The sequence below is a fragment of the Vipera berus genome (assembly GCF_964194415.1).
Source record: "Vipera berus genome assembly, chromosome: 4".
NCBI classification, from domain to species: domain Eukaryota; kingdom Metazoa; phylum Chordata; class Lepidosauria; order Squamata; family Viperidae; genus Vipera; species Vipera berus.
The window spans coordinates 13,192,539-13,213,295 of NC_138206.1; the positions used below are offsets into that span (position 1 = coordinate 13,192,539).

General features: G+C 43.3%; 2 protein-coding genes across 2 annotated transcripts in view; both read left to right on the plus strand.

The window, feature by feature from the left end:
- The window catches only part of HEPHL1 (hephaestin like 1), a gene marked incomplete at its 5' end in the record, with an annotated part of 34,808 nt that extends 33,968 nt beyond the window's left edge, over positions 1-840 (plus strand). The window contains one exon of the mRNA XM_081326987.1: positions 421-840. Within this exon, the coding sequence (XP_081183113.1) occupies positions 421-653 (233 nt within the window). The 3' untranslated portion in view covers positions 654-840. The remainder of the gene's footprint in view (positions 1-420) is intronic.
- A 16,068-nt stretch (positions 841-16,908) lies between these two features.
- PANX1 (pannexin 1) overlaps positions 16,909-20,757 on the plus strand; it is a 32,209-nt gene continuing 28,360 nt past the window's right edge. The window contains exon 1 of the mRNA XM_081326988.1: positions 16,909-17,122. Coding sequence (XP_081183114.1) covers positions 16,942-17,122 — 181 coding nt within the window. The 5' untranslated portion in view covers positions 16,909-16,941. The remainder of the gene's footprint in view (positions 17,123-20,757) is intronic.

Here is a 20,757-nt window from a genome sequence, read left to right on the forward strand (position 1 = left end):
TGTCCATTTCGCTCTGTGAATTCACGGAGACCTAACTGTAACCTTAAGTGGGGTTTTACCCCCAATGGGATTTTCCCAAGTATTTCACCAGGAAATGTAGTAAAGGCCGGCTTCAAAAAAATGCATTCTCCTAAACATTCCCATGGGCTCCCAATCCATTGGCAGTGTCCATTTCGCTCTACGAATTCATGGAGACATAATGCTAACCCTAAGTGGGTTTTTCTCACCAATGGAATTTTCCCATGTATTTCATCAGGAAATGTAGATAAGGCAGGCTTGGAAAGTATACGCCCACCTAACCATACCCACGGGCTCCAAATCTGTTGTTGGTTTCCATTTCGCTCTACGAATTCACTGAGAGTTAACCCTGACCCTAAGTGTATGAAATCTTTATAATGCTTCCTGTCTTTCCACAGATAGATCACCATCACAGAGGAGATGTATATGACCTTAACCCTACCACTTTTCAGACAACTGAATTTGTAGCATTTAATCCTGGGACCTGGCTTTTACATTGCCATGTGCACAATCACATTCAAGCAGGGATGGAAACCACATACACCATTCTAAAAGCAGGTAATAAAATAGGTATAAGTATAAACAAAATAATGTATATGAAAATAATATATAAAACAGGCTACCATTTTTATTAACGATTTTAGCAAAAATTATTAAAGGTAATAAAAATAGGCTACAGCTCTTTTGCAGCAAATGTTGGGCTGGATTTGTGGGAAATCCTCCTTCTTCTCTGGTTTTATCTCTGAAAGCCACCAGGATGGCCCCTCCCTCTAGATTCTTCCCCAGAATGACCCAAGGCAATCTTGTCCTAGGTTAGGCATAGGGACAACAAGGTGGCTAAAGCACAGCTTTAGTTTAGTTCAAATTTTGAAAGGATATTTATGGCGAGAGAAACACACACAAGAATTATTGGTGCATTAGGTCAAAGGTCAGAGGTCAACCCTGTTTCAGTCTTATACAAAGTTCCAGAAGACAAGGAGAGTAAAACCCAAGTTCTGAAGAAGATGCTCCAGTTCTTCTACCAAGCAGTCCCAAAATCTCTCGTCCTTAAACATTACTTCAAAGGCCTGAGTGACTCTCTAGCAATATTCTGGAGGTCATAACCTCAATGCCTTTACTCAGGTGAGCTGACTGCAGCCATCCAAGCATGCCGACCTAGTTTTGAGTAGACCTTCATACCCAAGACATTATCCTACACAAGCAAGCACTTGGCATCTCTCTGCCTTCTGACATGCATTCAGTTCAGTAGTGCAATTCCTGTGAGCTAAATGGCTATATTAGCTCAGGAGGAACAGCACATCCTGGGCTCTAGGCCCTGATTCAACTGGAGCAGAAGGCTTAGAATCACTTCACCCACTCTTCTAAGGAGCTATTCTCAAATGAGGCCCTAACCCAAATGTAGTGTATGCTCTTAAAGCATACACGGAATGTCAGCACAGCAGGGGGCTGGAGAGCTCCAGGCTATAACCGCTTTTGGCGGGAAAGCCTGAATAGAGCAAGTCGTTGACAGCCCCAGGGCATGGTCAGCTCTGGCGGGAAGCCAGGGTTTAAATCTATTGGCCACCTGCACTGGCGGGAAGCCCAGGTTTGAATCTATTGGTCGCGATTCACCTGGGCAGGTATAAAGAGACGCCAGGTAATCCCTTTGCTCCAGCTTCATTTCTGACTCAATAAAGAAATACTACCCAGCTCAAGTGTCCGTCTCTCTGTGCGACCACGTGACATTGCACCAAACAACATGCCAATTGCTATTTGCTATTGTTGTTATGAAATGACAGCTACACAGAGATTCATTCAATTATTCCTTGATCTGAGGATACACACTTTCTCCAGTCTGGTGCATGAAAGATAGCAGTTCTCCACAAAGCATAGGAATACGCACACGCTCACACTTTTGTTTACCAACAAATCCTTAAGAAGGGATAGGGGCTTCATTTAAAAGTGTGATGAGGCTTATCTTGAACAATGATGGACATTTTTTAAAAACAAAAAACAAAAAACAAATTAGGATGTTTTTCTGCTGCTGTTTGTTGAATGCCACTGCTTAGTTATTCTTAATGTAATCATTAGTTGCTTGATGAACAGAAAGTGTATGGTGAAATCCAGTCCAGAAGTGTCATATCTTAAGTACTGAATGCCTATTCACATAAGTTGGATTTATTTATTTGGGTCTATTTCAGTTCAAAACTGGAATTCTGCAAAATATCATCAATCCACAACTACATTACGAGTCAAGGTAGAAAAAGGGTTGATTTAAAGAGATCTAGTTAGACTTAATGAGTGTTTCTAATTAACATAATCTGTAGTTTTAGCTTAGATGGCTTTTGAATCCATCCATTGCCATTTGTGATGTAATAATGTGTTATAGTTGAACCCATCCATGTGTGATTTGTATTATGTGAACTAGATCTCTATGGCCAGTTCACTAAATCTTGGATAAAGCACATCTCAGCTTAATGCAGGGGTCTTCAAACTTGGCCCTTTTATGACTTGTGAACTTCAACTCCCAGAATTCCTCAGCCAGTGTGCCTGGCTGAGGAATTCTGGGAGTTGAAGTCCACAAGTCATAAAAGGGCCAGGTTTGAAGACCCCTGGCTTAATACAATGCATGAAATGTAAATAAAGATTCATTTATAAAAAAAAGAGTACCAGACAATGTATTGGCAGTGGTAGACTTCTGCTTACTAATGAAACGAACTTTTTCTTGCAGAAAATGAAAAAAATATTGACGAAAACAAGACTACTACAAAAGGTAAAACTCCAACTTATTGACAGATTACGCAGAACACCACTAACTGCCATCGCAAATTCATACAACAGGCACTCAGTGGTATCCATGGGTATATGTGTGTGTGTGTAATAGTTGGCAAGATTGAGGACAGGATGTTGCATGGTGGACCAGCCTCTTCTGTCCATGCATCTACACTGCAGACATGTCCAAAGAAAACACATTTGTATTGAAATATTTCATCCACTGTCTTATGGATCTTGTCATGCACACATTTGTGTTTCTGCTGCAGATATATTTTAGAATAGAGTAGAGTAGAGTAGAGTAGAGTAGAGTAGAGTAGAGTAGAGTAGAATAGAATAGAATAGAATAGAATAGAATAGAATAGAATAGAATAGAATAGAATAGAATAGAATAGAATAGAATAGAATAGAATAGAATGGAGTAGAGTAGAGTAGAGTAGAGTAGAGTAGAGTAGAGTAGAGTAGAGTAGAGTAGAGTAGAATAGAATAGAATAGAATAGAATAGAATAGAATAGAATAGAGTAGAGTAGAGTAGAGTAGAGTAGAGTAGAGTGGAATGGACTAGAGTAGAGTGGAGTGGAGTAGAGTGGAATGGAATGGAATGAAATTGAATGGAGTGGAGTGGAACGGAACGGAATGGAATGGAAAATGGAATGGAAAATAGAATACGTAGAATAGAATATAGAATGGAGTGGAGTGGAGTGGAGTGGAATGGAATAGAATAAGATGGGATGGGATGGGATGGGATGGGATGGGATGGGATGGGATGGGATGGAAAAAAGAATGGAATGGAATGGAAAATAGAATACAATGGGATGGGATGGGATGGGATGGGATGGGAAGGGATGGAAAATAGAATAGAATAGAATAGAATAGAATAGAATAGAATAGAATAGAATAGAATAGAATAGAATAGAATAGAATTGAATAGAATAGAATAGAATAGAATAGAATAGAATAGAATAGAATAGAATAGAATAGAATAGAATAGAATAGAATAGAATAGAATAGAATAGAATAGAATAACAGAGTTGGAAGGGACCTTGGAGGTCTTCTAGTCCAACCCCCTGCTCAAGCAGGAAACTCTATACCATTTCAGACAAATTATTGTCCAAACTCTTCTTAAAAACTTCCAGTGTTGGAGCATTCACAGCTTCTGGAGGCAGGTTGCTCCACTGATTAATTGTTCTCACTGTCAGGAAGTTTCTCCTTAGTTCCATCCGTTGCTTCTTATCCTGCCTTCCGGCATTTTGGAGAATAGCTTGACTCCCTCTTCTTTGTGGCAGCCCCTGAGATATTGGAACACTGCTATCATGTCACCCCTCGCCCTTCCCTTCTTTAAACCAGACATACCCAATTCCAGCAACCATTCCTTATATGTTTTAGCCTCCCGTCCCCTGCTAATGCATCAGCATCTTCATCTCATGCTATTTTAATGAATAGCAGAGAGTGGCTGTGCTCATACCTGCTTGCAGTCAGAAGCCTTTCTTCCTAATCAATTGTATCCTCACTTGGAGCTGTGCGCCTTGTTGCCATTTCTTAATACAAGGTATTGTTTATGAACTGTCCAAGATGACCATATTTTCCTCTTTTAACAGGTAGCGGAAGAACAGAGACAGAGTTCTTTGGCAAATGGCTGGACTTGGAAGAAGCTGGTTCTTTCCTCCAAGTGCTTTTCCTCACTGGAGTCGTGCTTCTGTTCACTGTTTTGACATTCATGTCTGTTGTAGCTTTCCAGGGGAAAAAGACCTACTATCACTTCATTGGGCGCAGATCAATGGAGTCCCTCTAATTTGATTCTCTGTAGGACTGTATTTCTAATTCATTTTTAAGAAAGGAGAATATTTGCAGCTCGGAGTTGACATGAGGGATCCTTGGTGCTCTCTGAGCTTGCTTGTTTTCTTGCAGACGTTTCATTATCCAAACTAGGTAACATCGTCGGTGCCTTGGTGGAGCAGTGGGCTAATGCCTCCTTAAGTAACACCAGCTGCCTGCAATTAGTGCAGGTTCGAGTCCCACCAGGCTCAAGGTTGACTCAGCCTTCCATCCTTCCGAGGTAGGTAAAATGAGGACCCAGATTGTTGAGGGCAATAAGCTGACTTTGTAATAATGCCGCTTGGGGGGGGGGGCAAAAGCCCTAATAAGCAGGCATATACATAGAATGAAGGCTATTGCTAAGCACATTGATTTGTGCTTTGAATTGTAAGCCGCCTTGAGTCTTCAGAGAAGGGCGGGATATAAATGGGATTTTAAAAAAAATTACTCATCACTGTAAATGGTCACTTGATTCCGCCCCCCCCCCCCATGGTCACATGACTGCATGCCAGGTGTTTGACAACCAGTTAGCTTTATGATTGCAGTCACATGACAGCGATTCGTGATGTTTTTCGATGGTTTCTGGCAAGAAAAAAAAACCCCACCCATTTGAATGAATGGCTTCACAGGTAGTCCTTGACTTATGATCACAACTGAGCCCAAAATTTATGTTGCTAAGCAAGACAGTTGTTAAGGTCACTTTATGACCTTTCTTGCCACAGTTGTTAAATGAATCATTGCAGGTGTTAAGTTAGCAACATGGTTGTTAAGTGAAGCTGCCTTCCCCATGGACGTGGCTGATCAAAAAGTCACAAAGGGTGATCACATGACCCCAGGACACTGTAATTGTGATAAATACATGCCACTTGCCAAGCATCACCTATTTAGTTTGTGTGAATATATGCTGCAACAGTCTAAGCATGGAAAAACGGTCATAAATCACTTTTTTCCCCCAGCATGGTTGTAACTTCAAACAAACACTAAACAAATGGCTGTAAGTCAAGAACTACCTGTATCCACAACGTTCGCTTAATGATCACCTTAGAAATGATAATAAACTCACTTCCTGTCAAATGGGTGTTTTGATTTATAACTGTAATGATTCCATGGTTCCAATTGCAGTTGTAAGTCAAGGACTACCTTTAAGGCAGAAGACAAATCAGGATTTGTAAGTAGAAAATATTCTAGTAATGCTATAGAATATAATATAGTAATAAAGAGGAAATATTGCCATAGTAATTGAACAGTGGTACAATAGAGTAATGGTTATAGTAACAATAATTAGCACAGAAATAATAGCAATAGAATAGAATATAGGACAGAGAGAATAGAAAGTACATTTAGATGCGTGGGCTTCACATTTGTTTTATATCTTGTTTACACTCCTCAACCATTATAGGGAGAGAGAAAAAACTACCTGTGCATGGTCCAGTGCTTTTGTGGGTCTTTTGAATTTGGATCAATCTAAGATAAAGGTTTCCCAGTTCAGTCATGTCTGACTCCGGGGTGTGGTGCTCATCTCCATTTCTAGGCTGAGGGAGCCAATGTCGTCTGTGGTGCGGGGAACGCTGCTAACTTCCTACTGAAGTGGTACCTATTAATCTACTTGCATTTGCATGCTTTCAAATTGAAGGAGCTGGTGCTCACTGTTATGTACCCAGGTGAAGAGAACACATACACACATAGCAGTCACCACCAGGGGGCATTGAACTGTAACTGTTTTGGCGGGAACCCAGTTTCAGCGGGAAACAGAGGTTCAAACGGATTGGCTGGCTGCTCACCTGGCCAGGTATAAAAGGAGGGCAGGTAACCCCCTATTCCCCTGTACTGTCACTTCCACCTAATAAAGATCTGCCATGCTGTACTCATCGTCTCGGTGTCCTTTCTGCGCTCCAGAACCCACTACACAACAATCATCCTGTTGTGCGGCTCTCAAACCCCAGGCTGTTAGCTTTCCAGCTGACAAGCTCAGCATCTTTAATGGCTAGCCATCACGCCTGCCTGGATCAATCTGAGTATAATTTAAAAAAAGAAGAACCCACGATTACATGGGCAATTCCTGTGTAGAAGTTAGGGGTTTAGTCTTAAGCAGCCAAAACATCTGCAGAGCAGTGTTGGTGATCAGAAGTCCACAATAGTGGCTAACAGGAGCTGGGCAGATCCCAACCTCTGATCGCACCCTTAAGCCTATTATTCACAAAGCAGGCTAGATTTGTTTGTGTGGCCAAACTATGTAGAAATAAATGGAAAAGCACAAACTAAAAATGAAACAGCTAAAGGTGACTTTAAGCTATCTCAAGAGTGAACAGGCATGTCATCATGAAGGCAACTTCATGATGACATGGTAGAAAAAAGAGGTGGTTGAAACATGTTCATGTTGTGATGAGGGGCAAGTGAGAAACAGCCCTCAGATTGTTGCTACGGAATTCTGAGCAGAATTTTAATTGGGATGAAATTAAGTTGCTAACTTAGCGGAGTTTGCAAACCCAACTAGAGACTAATTCTAATCCAAACTGGATGTAAACAGACTTGGGGAAGATTCAGACTCAACCCAGAATGCAAAATAATTGCTCAAACATGTAGAAAACATCTGGAAAATATTAACTGAAGATGACCTCGGGGGCTCCTTGATGTAATTTAAAAGTACAAATCCAAGCCTGCTGGCCTTGAATTAGTCATCCTGGAAGGATATTTACAAACTTCCACCATTTTCTGCAAGAAGATAATTGTTCTGTTCCAAAATAGCAACCCATTATGATCCTTGATCTCATAATGCATTGCATATAAACAAGCCAGAAACAAACCAATATTATATAATAGTTTAACATACTTTGCCATAAAGTGGTGTGTTTGTTTATTTTGGCCATAACTTTGTGTCTTAGGTTTTTTTATCCTGATAAATTAAGGAAAGAAGGCAGGGTGAAGTTACAGCTAGAACTCTGAACCAGTGGAAAGAAGGTTGGAAGAAAAGTAGAATTAACATCAAGAATTGAATTTTAGCTTATTTCACTACTGACGTCTGTCTTCTTTGGTTTTTGACCAATGCACTATGCAAACCCAGCCACTGTGATTTCTTTATATAACATGCTGTGCGAATCCAGTCAATTCTGATTTATACACTAAAACATGCCTCAAAGGTGCTTTTTCAATATTTTAACAATATTTAACATTTAACAATAGAACATAGTTAAAGAAACCACGCTGTAGAGTACAATCTGCCCTTGTTTATTCTTTGAAGTGAAATGATGGCTAGATGTTATTGCAGCCATAAAGCATGTCAAAGCTTGTTTGAGTTTTCAGTTTTGTTATAAACCTCAGTAGGAAGTGCTTTTCTTTTGCCTCTTGGGAATCTGCAAAGATGTGATGCCTCCTGATTTCCTTGGAAGAAAATAAAAGAAATACAAGGGACAAGTAAAAAAAAAGATACCAATTGCATTTTATTGATTACCAAAGAAAAGCAGTCATTTTCTCAATGGAAATTAACTTTCTATTTTTTTTTCAAATCTTGGTTACAGGTGGTCTTCCACTTATGACTGTAATGGAGCCTGCCCATTATGGGTGTAAGTCATTATGGTCTTAAAATGGGTCAGCCATATTATCAATCCGATTATACTTTTTTGAAGCAGTGATTAAGTGAATCACTGCAGCCATTAAGCAAATACCACAGTCATTAAACGAACCCATTTTTCACCATAGGGTATTTTTTGTTGAAAGCTGGAAATAAACAGTGGTTTCCAGCAAAAAGATTGTAAATTGCAGTAATGTAACTGAGGGACACGGATGCTGAGTGTCTGAAATGCAGTCATGTGACTGCAGGGGGGGAGGGGCCTCATAATTGGAACTTCTGTCGGTTTGTCATAACTTCAAACAGTCACTAAGCAACCGGGATGTAAGTCAAGGACTACCTGTAGTTCATTCATGAATCAATTCAGATGTCATAATAAATTATATTTTGCCAGAATAGGAATGTGTGTCAAAAATTTGGGTTCACATGTTCTTCCTGTGTTCAATAGAGGAACTGACTAAAAGCTTCCACTTTTTTTTTCCAACCGACCAGTTTCTGCTATATTTCATTTCAGAAAACTATGATTTATTAATCATAATAAACAATACTTTTAGTTAATGGGATCAGAAGTTACAGATGAATCATGGTTTGCTCATTAATTAATTAGCATCTAAAACAGCACAATTTCCCAAATAGTTGATGGAAAAGGAACCTGTGATTATAAACAGGAATGTAGGGTGTGGTATGAAGCTGAGATTTGTACAGGCTCATTCTCATAAACCAAGATCTGCTATTTCATGTCATCTTGATTTCTTTAAACGAAGGTGTAAGTAACAATGATTGTGAACATGGTATTATGGCTGGAAGAGATCCAGCAACTGACAGAAGAACAACTCGTCTTGGCTGTATACACTTTTCTAGTAGCAAGCAATTTTTGAATGTTTTGACAATGTTCCAAAATCTTATTTGCCTAAGGATAATACCAAGAAAAACAAAATCAGTAGCTAAGTTTGATTTGATTTGATTTGATTAAATTTATATGCCGCCCTTCTCCCTGAGGACTCAGGGCAGCTCACAACCATAAAAATTAAAAAACATAAAGTAAAAAATTTAAAAAAGAATTAAACAATAGATGCAATAAATACAAGACAATTTAACCTAGTAAAAACCCTAATTAAAAGCCGTAGTCAGTCCAGGCCCGCTTGTTGGAACAACCAGGTCTTCAGGTCACAGCGGAAGGACCAAAGGACCAAAGTTCATAGAGCATGCCAAGCTACAAAGTAATTAACCTTTTGAGGTAATCCATGTCAAGAAACTGCCTGAAATACTGGAACTTTTATTGTTATGGAGTTTAACAGGAGAACCTTGAGTGCCTAACAGAGATTCTTGCCATTCCTTTTTATATTAAAATGGGGAAATCTTGTTCCCCCCCCCAACCTTTCCCTCTTTCTGGGATAAGCTGATGTTTACATAATGATTGCCGATTTTCTTCAAGGCCATTAAAATAGTCCTCTTAAACCATCTCCCATCAACTCACTTTCCTCTTTCACATGCCAAGAAATACTGAAGAGGTTTTATGAGAATTCACTCCAGATTTAGGTATGGATTTTTGTTTGCAGCTCCCCAGTTCTTACCACACAGATTCCCCTGTCCCTTCCAGTTGCATTTAGGCAGTACTGGGAAGTCATTGAACCTCAGAGGAAGAAGATCAGGCCTATGCTTCCCACCACTATACAGGTAGCCCCCCAACGTATGATTACAATTGAGCCAAAATTTTATAATACTGAGTTTTGTCCCATTTTATGGCCTTTCTTGCCATAGTTTTTAAGTGAATCATTGTAGCTGTTAAGTTAGCAACGCAGTTGTTAAGTGAATCTGGCTTCCCCATTGACTTTGCTTGTCAGAAGGTCACAAAAGGGGATCACATGACCCGGGGACACTGCAAGCATCATAAATATGAACCAGTTGCCAAGCATCTGAATTTTGATCACCTGAACACAGGGATGCTGCAATGATCGTTAAGTGTGAAAAATGGTCATAAGTGACTTCTTTCAGTGCCATTGTAGCTTTGAATGGTCACTAAATGAACTGTTGTAAGTTGGGTCCTACTTGTAGTTTTCCTTCTGTCTACTCACAGTGGTGGCAGAGCATGGGGATGTGACTTGGGCAGGGGATTGGTATGGGACTTTCAGATGAACGTTGTGCATGAAGTTGTGGGACATGGACATCTGTTTTGCTAAGTCTTCCATGACTGATTTTCACCCTTGAAGGTAACCCAAATTCAGGAAACAAAATTATATGACCTTCTGGAGCTGTATTATTATAAAGTAGAATCACAGAATCATAGGCTGGAAGGGACTTTGGAATTCTTCAAGTTGAACCACTTGGCCAAGACAGGAGTCTTTATTCCATCCTAGAAAAATGGTTGTCCAATCTTTTTTAAAAAAAAACCTTCTTAATGGAGCACCCACAATTTCAGGAGGCAAGCTGTTCCATTGACTAATTATTCTTCTTGTCAGGATTTTTTCCCCCTTAATTCCAGGCTGAATCTTCTTCTGACGAGGTTCTATCCATTGCTTCTTATCTAACCTTCAGTAGCTTTGGGGAATAATTACATGATCTATGTATAGACATAATAAAGGTAAAGGTAAAGGTTCCCCCGCACATGCGTGCTAGTCGTTTCCGACTCTAGGGGCCGGTGCTCATCTCCGTTTCAAAGCCGAAGAGCCAGCGCTTGTCCAAGGATGTCTCCGTGGCCATGTGGCCGGCATGACTAGACGCAAAGGCACACAGAACGCTGTTACCTTCCCACCGTAGTGGTCCCTATTTTTCTACTTGCATTTTTACGTGTTTTCGAACTGCTAGGTTGGCAGAAGCTGGGACGAGTAACAGGCGCTCACTCTGTTACGCGGTACTTGGGATTCGACCCGCCAAACTGCCGACCATCTGATTGACAAGCTCAGCGTCCTAACCCACTGAGCCACCATGTCCCTCATAGACATAATACATAGACATAATCTTGAAAACTTGATAATAGTTGATTTAGTTCTTGGCTTCCTACATTATATGAATTGTGATCTGTAAACTATGGCCTCTCACTAACTTTGGTATATGAAACTAAACACAGATTGTTTCACAAACAATTCATTGAATGATGGCATGGCATGAGCTATGAACACAGTCAATATGTACAGAACCTTATGAGTAACTAGTTTTTTGACATCTCAGCGAGTTGCTGTATGTGCCCTAAGGATGACAAGCTTTAAAAGTCAGAAATATTTCTTGGCTACCATAGAAAGTTCTTGATAAAACACCTACCAAGAAGACTAGCTGCCCACAAGATTTATTATTCTGTAATAGGAAAGTTGGAAGGGACCAATTTTTCTAGGGGCCAACTCTTGGTCTTCTAGTCCAGGGGTATTAAACTGCTGGCCCACGGGCTGGATGTGTCATGCCAAAACGCGCCCATCCCAGCTCCAGCAATGGGGAAAAAATCGTGATATGTCGCGACACGTCACGTGACGTGGCAAGTTTGACACCCCTGTTCTAGTCCAACCCCCAGCTCAAGGTTAATAACCAATCAATTGGATTGAGATGGGCAGCTATAGAAATGGAATTAAATACTATAGGTTGCCCTGCCCTCTCATCATAAATCTAAAAAGCTGTTAAAATATAAAAAGTCAAACATATGTGTTTATTGTTACAAGATTTTGGATCAATCTGTAACTGTTGGAAGTGGCAACATGTTATGGTAGCATTGGAAACTACTACCATAATAATATACGTTGTTTCTAAACTTTGCATTATTTTCAGCTGTTAAAGTCTGTCACAGTCCTAGAAGGCTTTAATTATCAAATATAGTACCAAAAATTACCAAATGTAATAAAAGCTGCTGTTTAATGTTAAAATTTAAAAGGGATTAATTAAAAGGCGTGTGAACCAACTGCAGGCTAAGAAACTGATTTGAACTGATTGTTAACTCAATAATTTGGAAGGCCAACTTGATTTTTCTAGTATTTCAGAAACAGTGTATCTGCTTTCATTTACCACTTCAGTGTTATTTCCTGGTCCACTTCAGAAGTAGATGTAGATTGAAAGATTTGGCTGAATCAGTTTCAAATTTAATTTCCAAATTAAAGCTTTGTAGAATTCTAATTAATTCCCTTGTATTTGTTAGGAAATATGGATGGATTGTAGGCCAAATCCAAAGGTCTATTCCAGCCAACATTGGATTTAATCCAATATTTGCATCTACTAAAAGCTTTTGGCAATATCAATTTTGGTTCATGCTTCATCTTAAGCCACAATTTAGTTTGTTTGATGTTGCCTTTATATGTTGTGCAAACACAAGAGCAATTGTCTATGCAACTTTAGCTGCTGTGATTAGAAATATGAACAAGGTTTTCAAACTGCTGAGGTCATTGTGATTTCTTAATTATATCCAGTTGTTCCAGTTCAGACTTTGGTTAAATTTATGCCTCACACTATGGTTACTTGGTAATTCATAGTTTATATGATTCAGCAATCAGTTTTATCTGTGAACCATTTTTTCTGGTTCAACAGATCATGGTTCAAAACAAATTATGGCTTAGTACGGCAACACTTAAGCCTTGAGGTCATGGATAAGAGCAAATAGGTTCAAACAGGGCTAGTTAAACTAATTTCATCTAAACTTGAAATAAGGGGGTTATACTAAAATCAAACCATTACAGCCAGGGTTTGAAAAACTGGACTCAGGCATATAGTCTTCATTTTACCTTCAGGAAGAGAAAGAAAAGAGACTAATGTTCATAAAACATCACATAATTCTTTACACTGCATCTTCGAGTAATCTCTTCAAGCAATTTAATGTATTTTAAAGTATAAGCATTAAACTTTGAATTATGTTTCAGACTGCATTTCCTGTAATTACTACAGTTATTAACCGACTACATATTGCTTAATACTTTTTGCTGTATTACCTGGCTGCATAATATAATATTATTGGTTTGTTAATATAAACATTTATGCCTCACCCTTGGAGTGTGTTTCCATTACAGATGGCACACAAGTCCATGTAAACCCAGCATACAAAATCTAAAAGAAAACTAAAAATGGGATAACAATGTGACCAAAGAGGAAAAAAATATTTTAGGTAAATTTTACATTGCCTGGGAAATGAATGTCTTGCTTAATTTGAAGATCTAGGAAAAGATGACTAGGGAGTCTTTTTAAAAATGAAATTAAGGTAAAACATATCACCATTAATAAAACTACCATATTTACTAATATAGCATCACCAATACGCTCTGCATTTAATGATCTTGGGGCAAACGTGTTTTGTAGCCATGCTTTAGAAACACAAACGTCTTCTGACATTGAGATATTGAATTAACCCATTTCCTGGCTTTGTCCAAGCTGAGCTGAACCACAAACGAAGCCAATCAATGGGGTGTGCACAAAAACCACAAAAAAAAAGATAATGGCTCCTAAACTAAGCTACTCATGATCAAATGGACAGGTTTTGGTAATTTTCTTAGCCAAACTTGTATCGAACTAGCTTGCTTATTCCTCTAGGATTTTTTTAATTTCCCCATCTATCTTATTGCCCTGAGATTTCCTGGTGGTCTCCCATCCAATCAGGACCAATCCCACTCTGCTAGATAACCCAGATGTTGCACTACCCTATATAGAACATTATCAGGCAAACACCTTCCCACTATCTCTTACTTACAAATAGTTCTCAACTTACAACCATTTGTTTAGTGCAGGGGCGTCAAACTGCCGGCCCACGGGCAGGATGCATCATCCGGAAGCCACGCCCACCCAATGCTGGCAATGGCAAAACTGTCCTGATACATTGCGCGACGTCATGTGATATCGCGAGTTTGACATGTCTGTGGGTTGTTCAAAGTTACAACAGCACTGAAAAATCGTTTTTCTCACTTACAACTATTGCATTTATTTATTTATTTATTTATTTGATTTATATACCGCCCTTCTCCCGAAGGACTCAGGGTGGTGTACAGGGCAATAAGAATACAGGATACAAGATTTAAAGTTAAATGATAATGTTAAAACCCCAAACCCATCAGACCAGGCCGGCTTGTTCGAATAGATAAGTTTTTAGATCACGCCGGAAGGAGCAAAGGTCGGGGGCCATCCGTAGTTCAGCCGGTAAGCGGTTCCAAAGGATTGGTGCGCCCACCGAGAATGCTCTCCCCCTGGGGGTCACCAGCCGACATTCTCTGACCTCAGGTGGTACCCTGAGGAGGCCCTCTCTGTGGGAGCGTACAGGACGGAGGGAAGTTGACGCCGGCAGTAGGTGCTCCCGTAGGTAATCCGGACCCATGCCATGTAGGGCTTTGTATGTCATCACCAGCATCCCCATGGTCACATGATCAAAATTCAGGCACTTGACAACTGGCATGTATTTATGGCATTTGCAATGTGGGGGAGGGGGGGGTCATGAGATCACCACATGTAACTTCTTCAGCTGGCTTCCAACAAGCAAAGCCCATGGGCAAGTCAGATTCCCTTAACAAGCACACGATTCATTTAACAACTACATTGATTCGCTTAACACAATGTGACAAAAAAGTCATAAAGTGGGACACGGCTCACTTAACAATTCAATCAATCAGAATAGAGCCAGAAGGGACCTTGAAGGTCTTCTAGCCCAACCCCCTGCTTGAGCAGGAGACCCTACACCATTTCAGACAGGTCCAGTCTCTTCTTAAAAACCTCCAGCGATGGAGCATCCACAACTTCTGGAGGGGAGTCGTTCCACTGTTTCATTGTTCTCACTGTTAGGAAGTTTCTCCTTAATTCCAGGTTGCTTCTCTCTCTGATGAGTTTCCATCCACCCTTTCTTGTGTGGCCTTATGGTGCTTCGGAACTGTGTTGCTTACAACAGTAATTTGAGGCTCGATTGTGGTCCTAAGCGAGAGGACTACGTGTGCTTGAGGAACACACAGTCGGAACAGCCCACTCAGCCTGCGGAGTCCACCCAAGCGTTCACACGAACGCACGTAACCCTCCCGTGCGGGAAGCCGGATTGCAGCCCGCGGAGTCCACCCAAGCGTTCACACGAACGCACGTAACCCTCCCGTGCGGGAAGCCGGATTGCAGCCCGCGGAGGCCACCCAAGCGTTCACACGAACGCACGTAACCCTCCCGTGCAGGAAGCCGGATTGCAGCCCGCGGAGGCCACCCAAGCGTTCACACGAGCGCACGTAACCCTCCCGTGCGGGAAGCCGGATTGCAGCCCGCGGAGTCCACCCAAGCGTTCACACGAACGCACGTAACCCTCCCGTGCAGGAAGCCGGATTGCAGCCCGCGGAGGCCACCCAAGCGTTCACACGAGCGCACGTAACCCTCCCGTGCGGGAAGCCGGATTGCAGCCCGCGGAGGCCACCCAAGCGTTCACACGAACGCACGTAACCCTCCCGTGCGGGAAGCCGGATTGCAGCCCGCGGAGGCCACCCAAGCGTTCACACGAGCGCACGTAACCCTCCCGTGCGGGAAGCCGGATTGCAGCCCGCGGAGGCCACCCAAGCGTTCACACGAACGCACGTAACCCTCCCGTGCGGGAAGCCGGATTGCAGCCCGCGGAGTCCACCCAAGCGTTCACACGAACGCACGTAACCCTCCCGTGCGGGAAGCCGGATTGCAGCCCGCGGAGGCCACCCAAGCATTCACACGAACGCACGTAACCCTCCCGTGCAGGAAGCCGGATTGCAGCCCGCGGAGGCCACCCAAGCGTTCACACGAACGCACGTAACCCTCCCGTGCGGGAAGCCGGATTGCAGCCCGCGGAGTCCACCCAAGCGTTCACACGAACGCACGTAACCCTCCCGTGCAGGAAGCTGGATTGCAGCCCGCGGAGTCCACCCAAGCGTTCACACGAACGCATGGATTGCAGCCTGCGGAGTCCACCCAAGCGTTCACACGAACGCATGGATTGCAGCCTGCGGAGTCCACCCAAGCGTTCACACGAACGCATGGATTGCAGCCTGCGGAGTCCACCCAAGCGTTCACACGAACGCACGTAACCCTCCCGTGCAGAAAGCTGGATTGCGGCCCGCGGAGTCCACCCAAGCGTTCACACGAACGCATGGATTGCATCCTGCGGAGTCCACCCAAGCGTTCACACGAGCGCATGTAACCCTCCCGTGCAGGAAGCTGGATTGCAGCCCGCGGAGTCCACCCAAGCATTCACACGAACGCATGTAACCCTCCCGTGCAGGAAGCTGGATTGCAGCCCGCGGAGTCCACCCAAGCGTTCACACGAACGCATGTAACCCTCCCGTGCAGGAAGCTGGATTGCAGCCCGCTCCACCAACGTCAGTCCGCACCTGCCCGGACTTAAGGAGCTCCCTTGAGAAAAGGCCGAAGAGCCACCTCTTCGCGGCTTCCCTCCCCGCCACCCCCCCCCCCCAGCTCAGGCCCCGGGTTCCCCTTCCCCGCCCTCGGCTTCTCGGAACACCCCCGCCCCTCCCGCCGCCCCGCCCCTCGCTCTCCCGGCCCCGCCTCCCCTTGACGAAAGCTCGGCGGAGAGGAGGAGGAGGGAGGCGCGGGGTGTCTCTCCCTCCCCGCCAATGCTGGGCTGCCTTCGGAGAGGGCGCCAAACAAAGGCCGGTGGCTCCCTCCCCGCCTCCCTCCCCGGGCCGGGCAGACTGGCTTTCGCGGGCGGGGGAGCCTGTTGCAGCGGGCAGTCAGCCCTGGCCAGGTGCCGGGGACGCGGCGGCGGCGGCTGGAATTAAGAGATGCTGCCCGGCTGAGCGGCAGGGACTGGCGGGCCAGGCTGCGCGCAGGAGAGAGAGAGAGAGAGAGAGAGGGGCTTTTGGTTGCTGGTGGCCGCCGCCGCGACCATGGCCATCGCGCACATCGCCACCGAGTACGTCTTCTCGGACTTCTTGCTGAAGGAGCCGTCGGAGAGCAGATACAAGGGGCTGCGGCTGGAGCTGGCCCTCGACAAGCTGGTCACCTGCATCGCCGTCGGGCTGCCGCTGCTCCTCATCTCGCTCGCCTTCGCCCAGGAGATCTCCGTAGGTAAGCAGCCGGCAGCCCTGGGGAGCGCCTGCCCTCCTCCGGGGGCTCGGCCCGGTTGGGGGGGGGGCAAGAGGGAGAAAAGAGAAGCCCCACTTGCCTGGAAAGGCCGGGCTCGGCTGGGCTCTCACCCCCACCCCGATTTTGGCGCCTTTGAGGACGGGGCGAGTGGTGGGAAGAGGCTGCCACCCATTCCAAGGGGCGAGGGTCTTGGTCCTTGCCTTGGAAAGGAGACTGATGTGGTTCCACCGGCCTGCCTGGGGGTGGGGGTGGGGGGTGGGGTTGAGAGCAAAATGAGTGAATTTGGGGGGGGCAGGACCCCCAAGTCAACTCTCCCCGCTGTGAGGCACTGCTTAACCCCCTTCTGAGCCTTGGTCATCCTCCCCCCCCCCCCGCACACACACACCCTTCTGGGGAGTGGGACACCCAACTTGACCTGTAGGATTGATTTTTGTCCCTTTCCATTTCCCGTGATTGGTTTGCTGATACTCTGCTGCTGTGTTTATTTGCTTTGGGTATTGTATGATTATATTATTGTATTGCAGGGAGTCCTCGTCTGACAGCAGTTCGTTTAGTGGCCGTTCAGAGTTACGACGGCACTGGGGAAAAAAAAAGTGACTTGAGACTGGTTCCCAGATTTAGGATCGTTAGAACTTCTGCAAGAAAAAGAGAGCCCTTAGGAACCATTTTTCACTTAGGACCTTTGCAGCATCCCCATGGTCACGTGATCAGAATTCGGACACTTGGCAACTGACTCGTATTTATGAGGGTTGCACCGCACCTGGGTCATGTGACAAGCTTTTGCAACCTTCTGACAAGCAAAGTCAGTGGGGAAGCCAGATTCACTTAACAACCATGTCGCTAAACAGCTGCGATGATTCATTGAACAATTGGGGCAAGTGATCGTAAAATGGGGCAAAACTCACTTAACAAATGTTTCACTTAGCGTCATAAATTTTGGGCTCAGTTCTGGTCGTAAGTCAGAGGTCCCCAACCTTTTCAGCACCAGGGACCGGTTCCGTAGAGAGAGGTTTTTCCGCGGACCGGAGAGGGCATGGTTTCGTGTGCTGACTGCATCCCGTGGATGGGGCTTTGCTCGTTTGTGCGGACCGGTTTCTGGCATGCCGTGGCCCGGTGCTGGTCCACGGACTGAGGGTTGGGGACCCCTGATATATATGCTTACAAAAAGCTGCTAAGATTTGGCAACCTCCCAGGAGGTCTGCCATGCTTTAAATGTTACTTTTATGTTTTATTTTTATGTAATGTTAGAGAGCTGCAGCTCTGCAAAAGAAAATGCCTTAGCATCAGTGGAGTCATCTAGCTGCGTAAGTCGAGGACTACCTGTATTGTCCTTATCTTCTTTACTACACCCTCTTATTGCTATTATCATTACTACTGTTGCTTTGCATGTGCACTGAGAGCTTCTGCACCAGAGACGAATTTCTTGTGTCTAATCACTCTTGTACTGTAGTCCTCGGCTTACAACAGTTCATTTAGTGATCCTTCAAAGTTACAACATCCGTGAAAAAAGTGACTTGCACTCATCTTTTCACACAACTGTTGCAGCATCCCCATGGTCAAGTGATCAAAATTCAGACAGTTGGCATCTGTCTCTTATTTTATGATGGTTGTCCCAGGGTCATGTGATCACGTTTTGCAAACTTCTGACAAAATCAATGGTTAAATCAGATTCACTCTACAGCCGTGTTACTACCTTAACAACTATGGCAAGAAAGGCTGTAAAATGGGGCAAAACTCACTTAAATGTCTTGCTTAGCAATGTAAATTTTGGGCTCAATTGTGGTCGTAAATCAAGGACTACCTGTGTTCTGTTCTGTTGTATATATTCTTTTTTTTAATGGTAAGCTGCCTGGATGTTATGGGTGTGAGATGGGCAGCTATATAAATTAAGTAAACAGCAATCACTTAATTGCATTTTGGTCATAGACCAGCAAAGAATTACTGTAATAACAATTATTTATTTATTTAAAAGGAAGTAGAAATGAAATATATATATATAAAAACCATGTCGTTGAAGATTGTAAGTCTTCCAGGTAGGGTTGTCAGGAAGTTGAGTCACGGCAACTGGACTTATTTATTTTTTTGCTGGTTTGAACTGTTTCGCTGCTTATCCATCTAACTCTTCAATCTGAGCAAGTTGTCCTCCAGAATGGTTTTACATAGAATAAAAGAAGATAAAGTTAAAATTATAAACATAAAATTACAGCATTCAGGAATTAAAATGTGGGAGAATCCTATAAAATTACAATTAGCATATAATCTAAATGCTATAAAACGTAGGATAGATAAGTATAAAAGGATAAGTATAAAATTGATACAATACTATATAATATAAAATAGGGACGAGGTGGCTCAGTGGGTTAGGACGCTGAGCTTGTCGATCAGAAGGTTGGCAGTTTGGCGGGTCGAATCCCGAGTGCCGCGTAATAGAGTGAGCGCCTATTACTCGTCCCAACTTCTGCCAACCTAGCAATTCGAAAGCACGTAAAAATGCAAGTAGAAAAATAGGGACCACTACGGTGGGAAGGTAACAGCGTTCCGTGCGCCTTTGGCGTCTAGTCATGCTGGCCACATGACCATGGAGACGTCCTCGGACAAGCACTGGCTCTTCGGCTTTGAAACGGAGATGAGCACTGGCCCCTGGATTTGGAAACGACTAGCACACATGTGCGGGGGAACCTTTACCTATATAATATAAAATTATGCTGCCTTATATTAAGTCTAATACTTGCTGAAACTCTGCTAGGATTTGTTGGAATTTAGTAAATAGATAAATCTCTAGAGCAGAGGATGCTAGCCAAACCTTGTAGTCTTAAACAGGTTTATTAAGGCAGAAGTCCCATTATAAACGGGGAGACTTGCTTGCAGACAATGAGATCAACCAGATTACATTGGGTTAATTAATGTAAGCTAATCAAAGAGAAACTTCTCTCTGTGTGTGAACAAATATAAGTTGTAGTAGATGTGGTTTGAGAATAACTCCCCCTCCCTCCTTGGTGAACTAATACTTGGAAAAAATAGAATTATATTGTATTTACTATTCTATTTAGACTCTACAAGCCGCCTACAGTCTGTCTATTTGGCAGCCCATACATCTGAATAAATGCAGGCTATTTGATTTGCATTCAATGGCATAAATGCATATATTCATAATATCACCTTCATTATCTATGCCAGTATTTCTCAACCTCAGCAACTTTACGATGTGTGGACTTCATCTCCCAGAATTCCCCATCCAGTCATGTTGGCTGGAGAATTCTGGGAGTTGAAGTCCACCCATCTTCCACCTGCCAAGGTTGAGGAACACTAATGTATGCAATGTTGGTTGTGAACCTCAACAACTCTGTGGGAAGCTACTTTGCTTGTGAGAACAGGCAGCTCTGGATAGATTTGAGAGGCCTTTTTGGTAGTGACTTCACTTTTGTTTTGATCCTGAAGTACTCCACATGTCACATTGACAAGTTTGCAGAGACTCCTTAAGGTTTCCTTTGAAGTTGCAATTTTTCCATAAGAGACGTTTTATTAGACTGCTGATAAGTTGCCTGTACCTGATGGACTTTGATAAGCAGGTTGTTTTTATTCTTACTATTACTGCTGATTCCAGTTTATTATTTGTT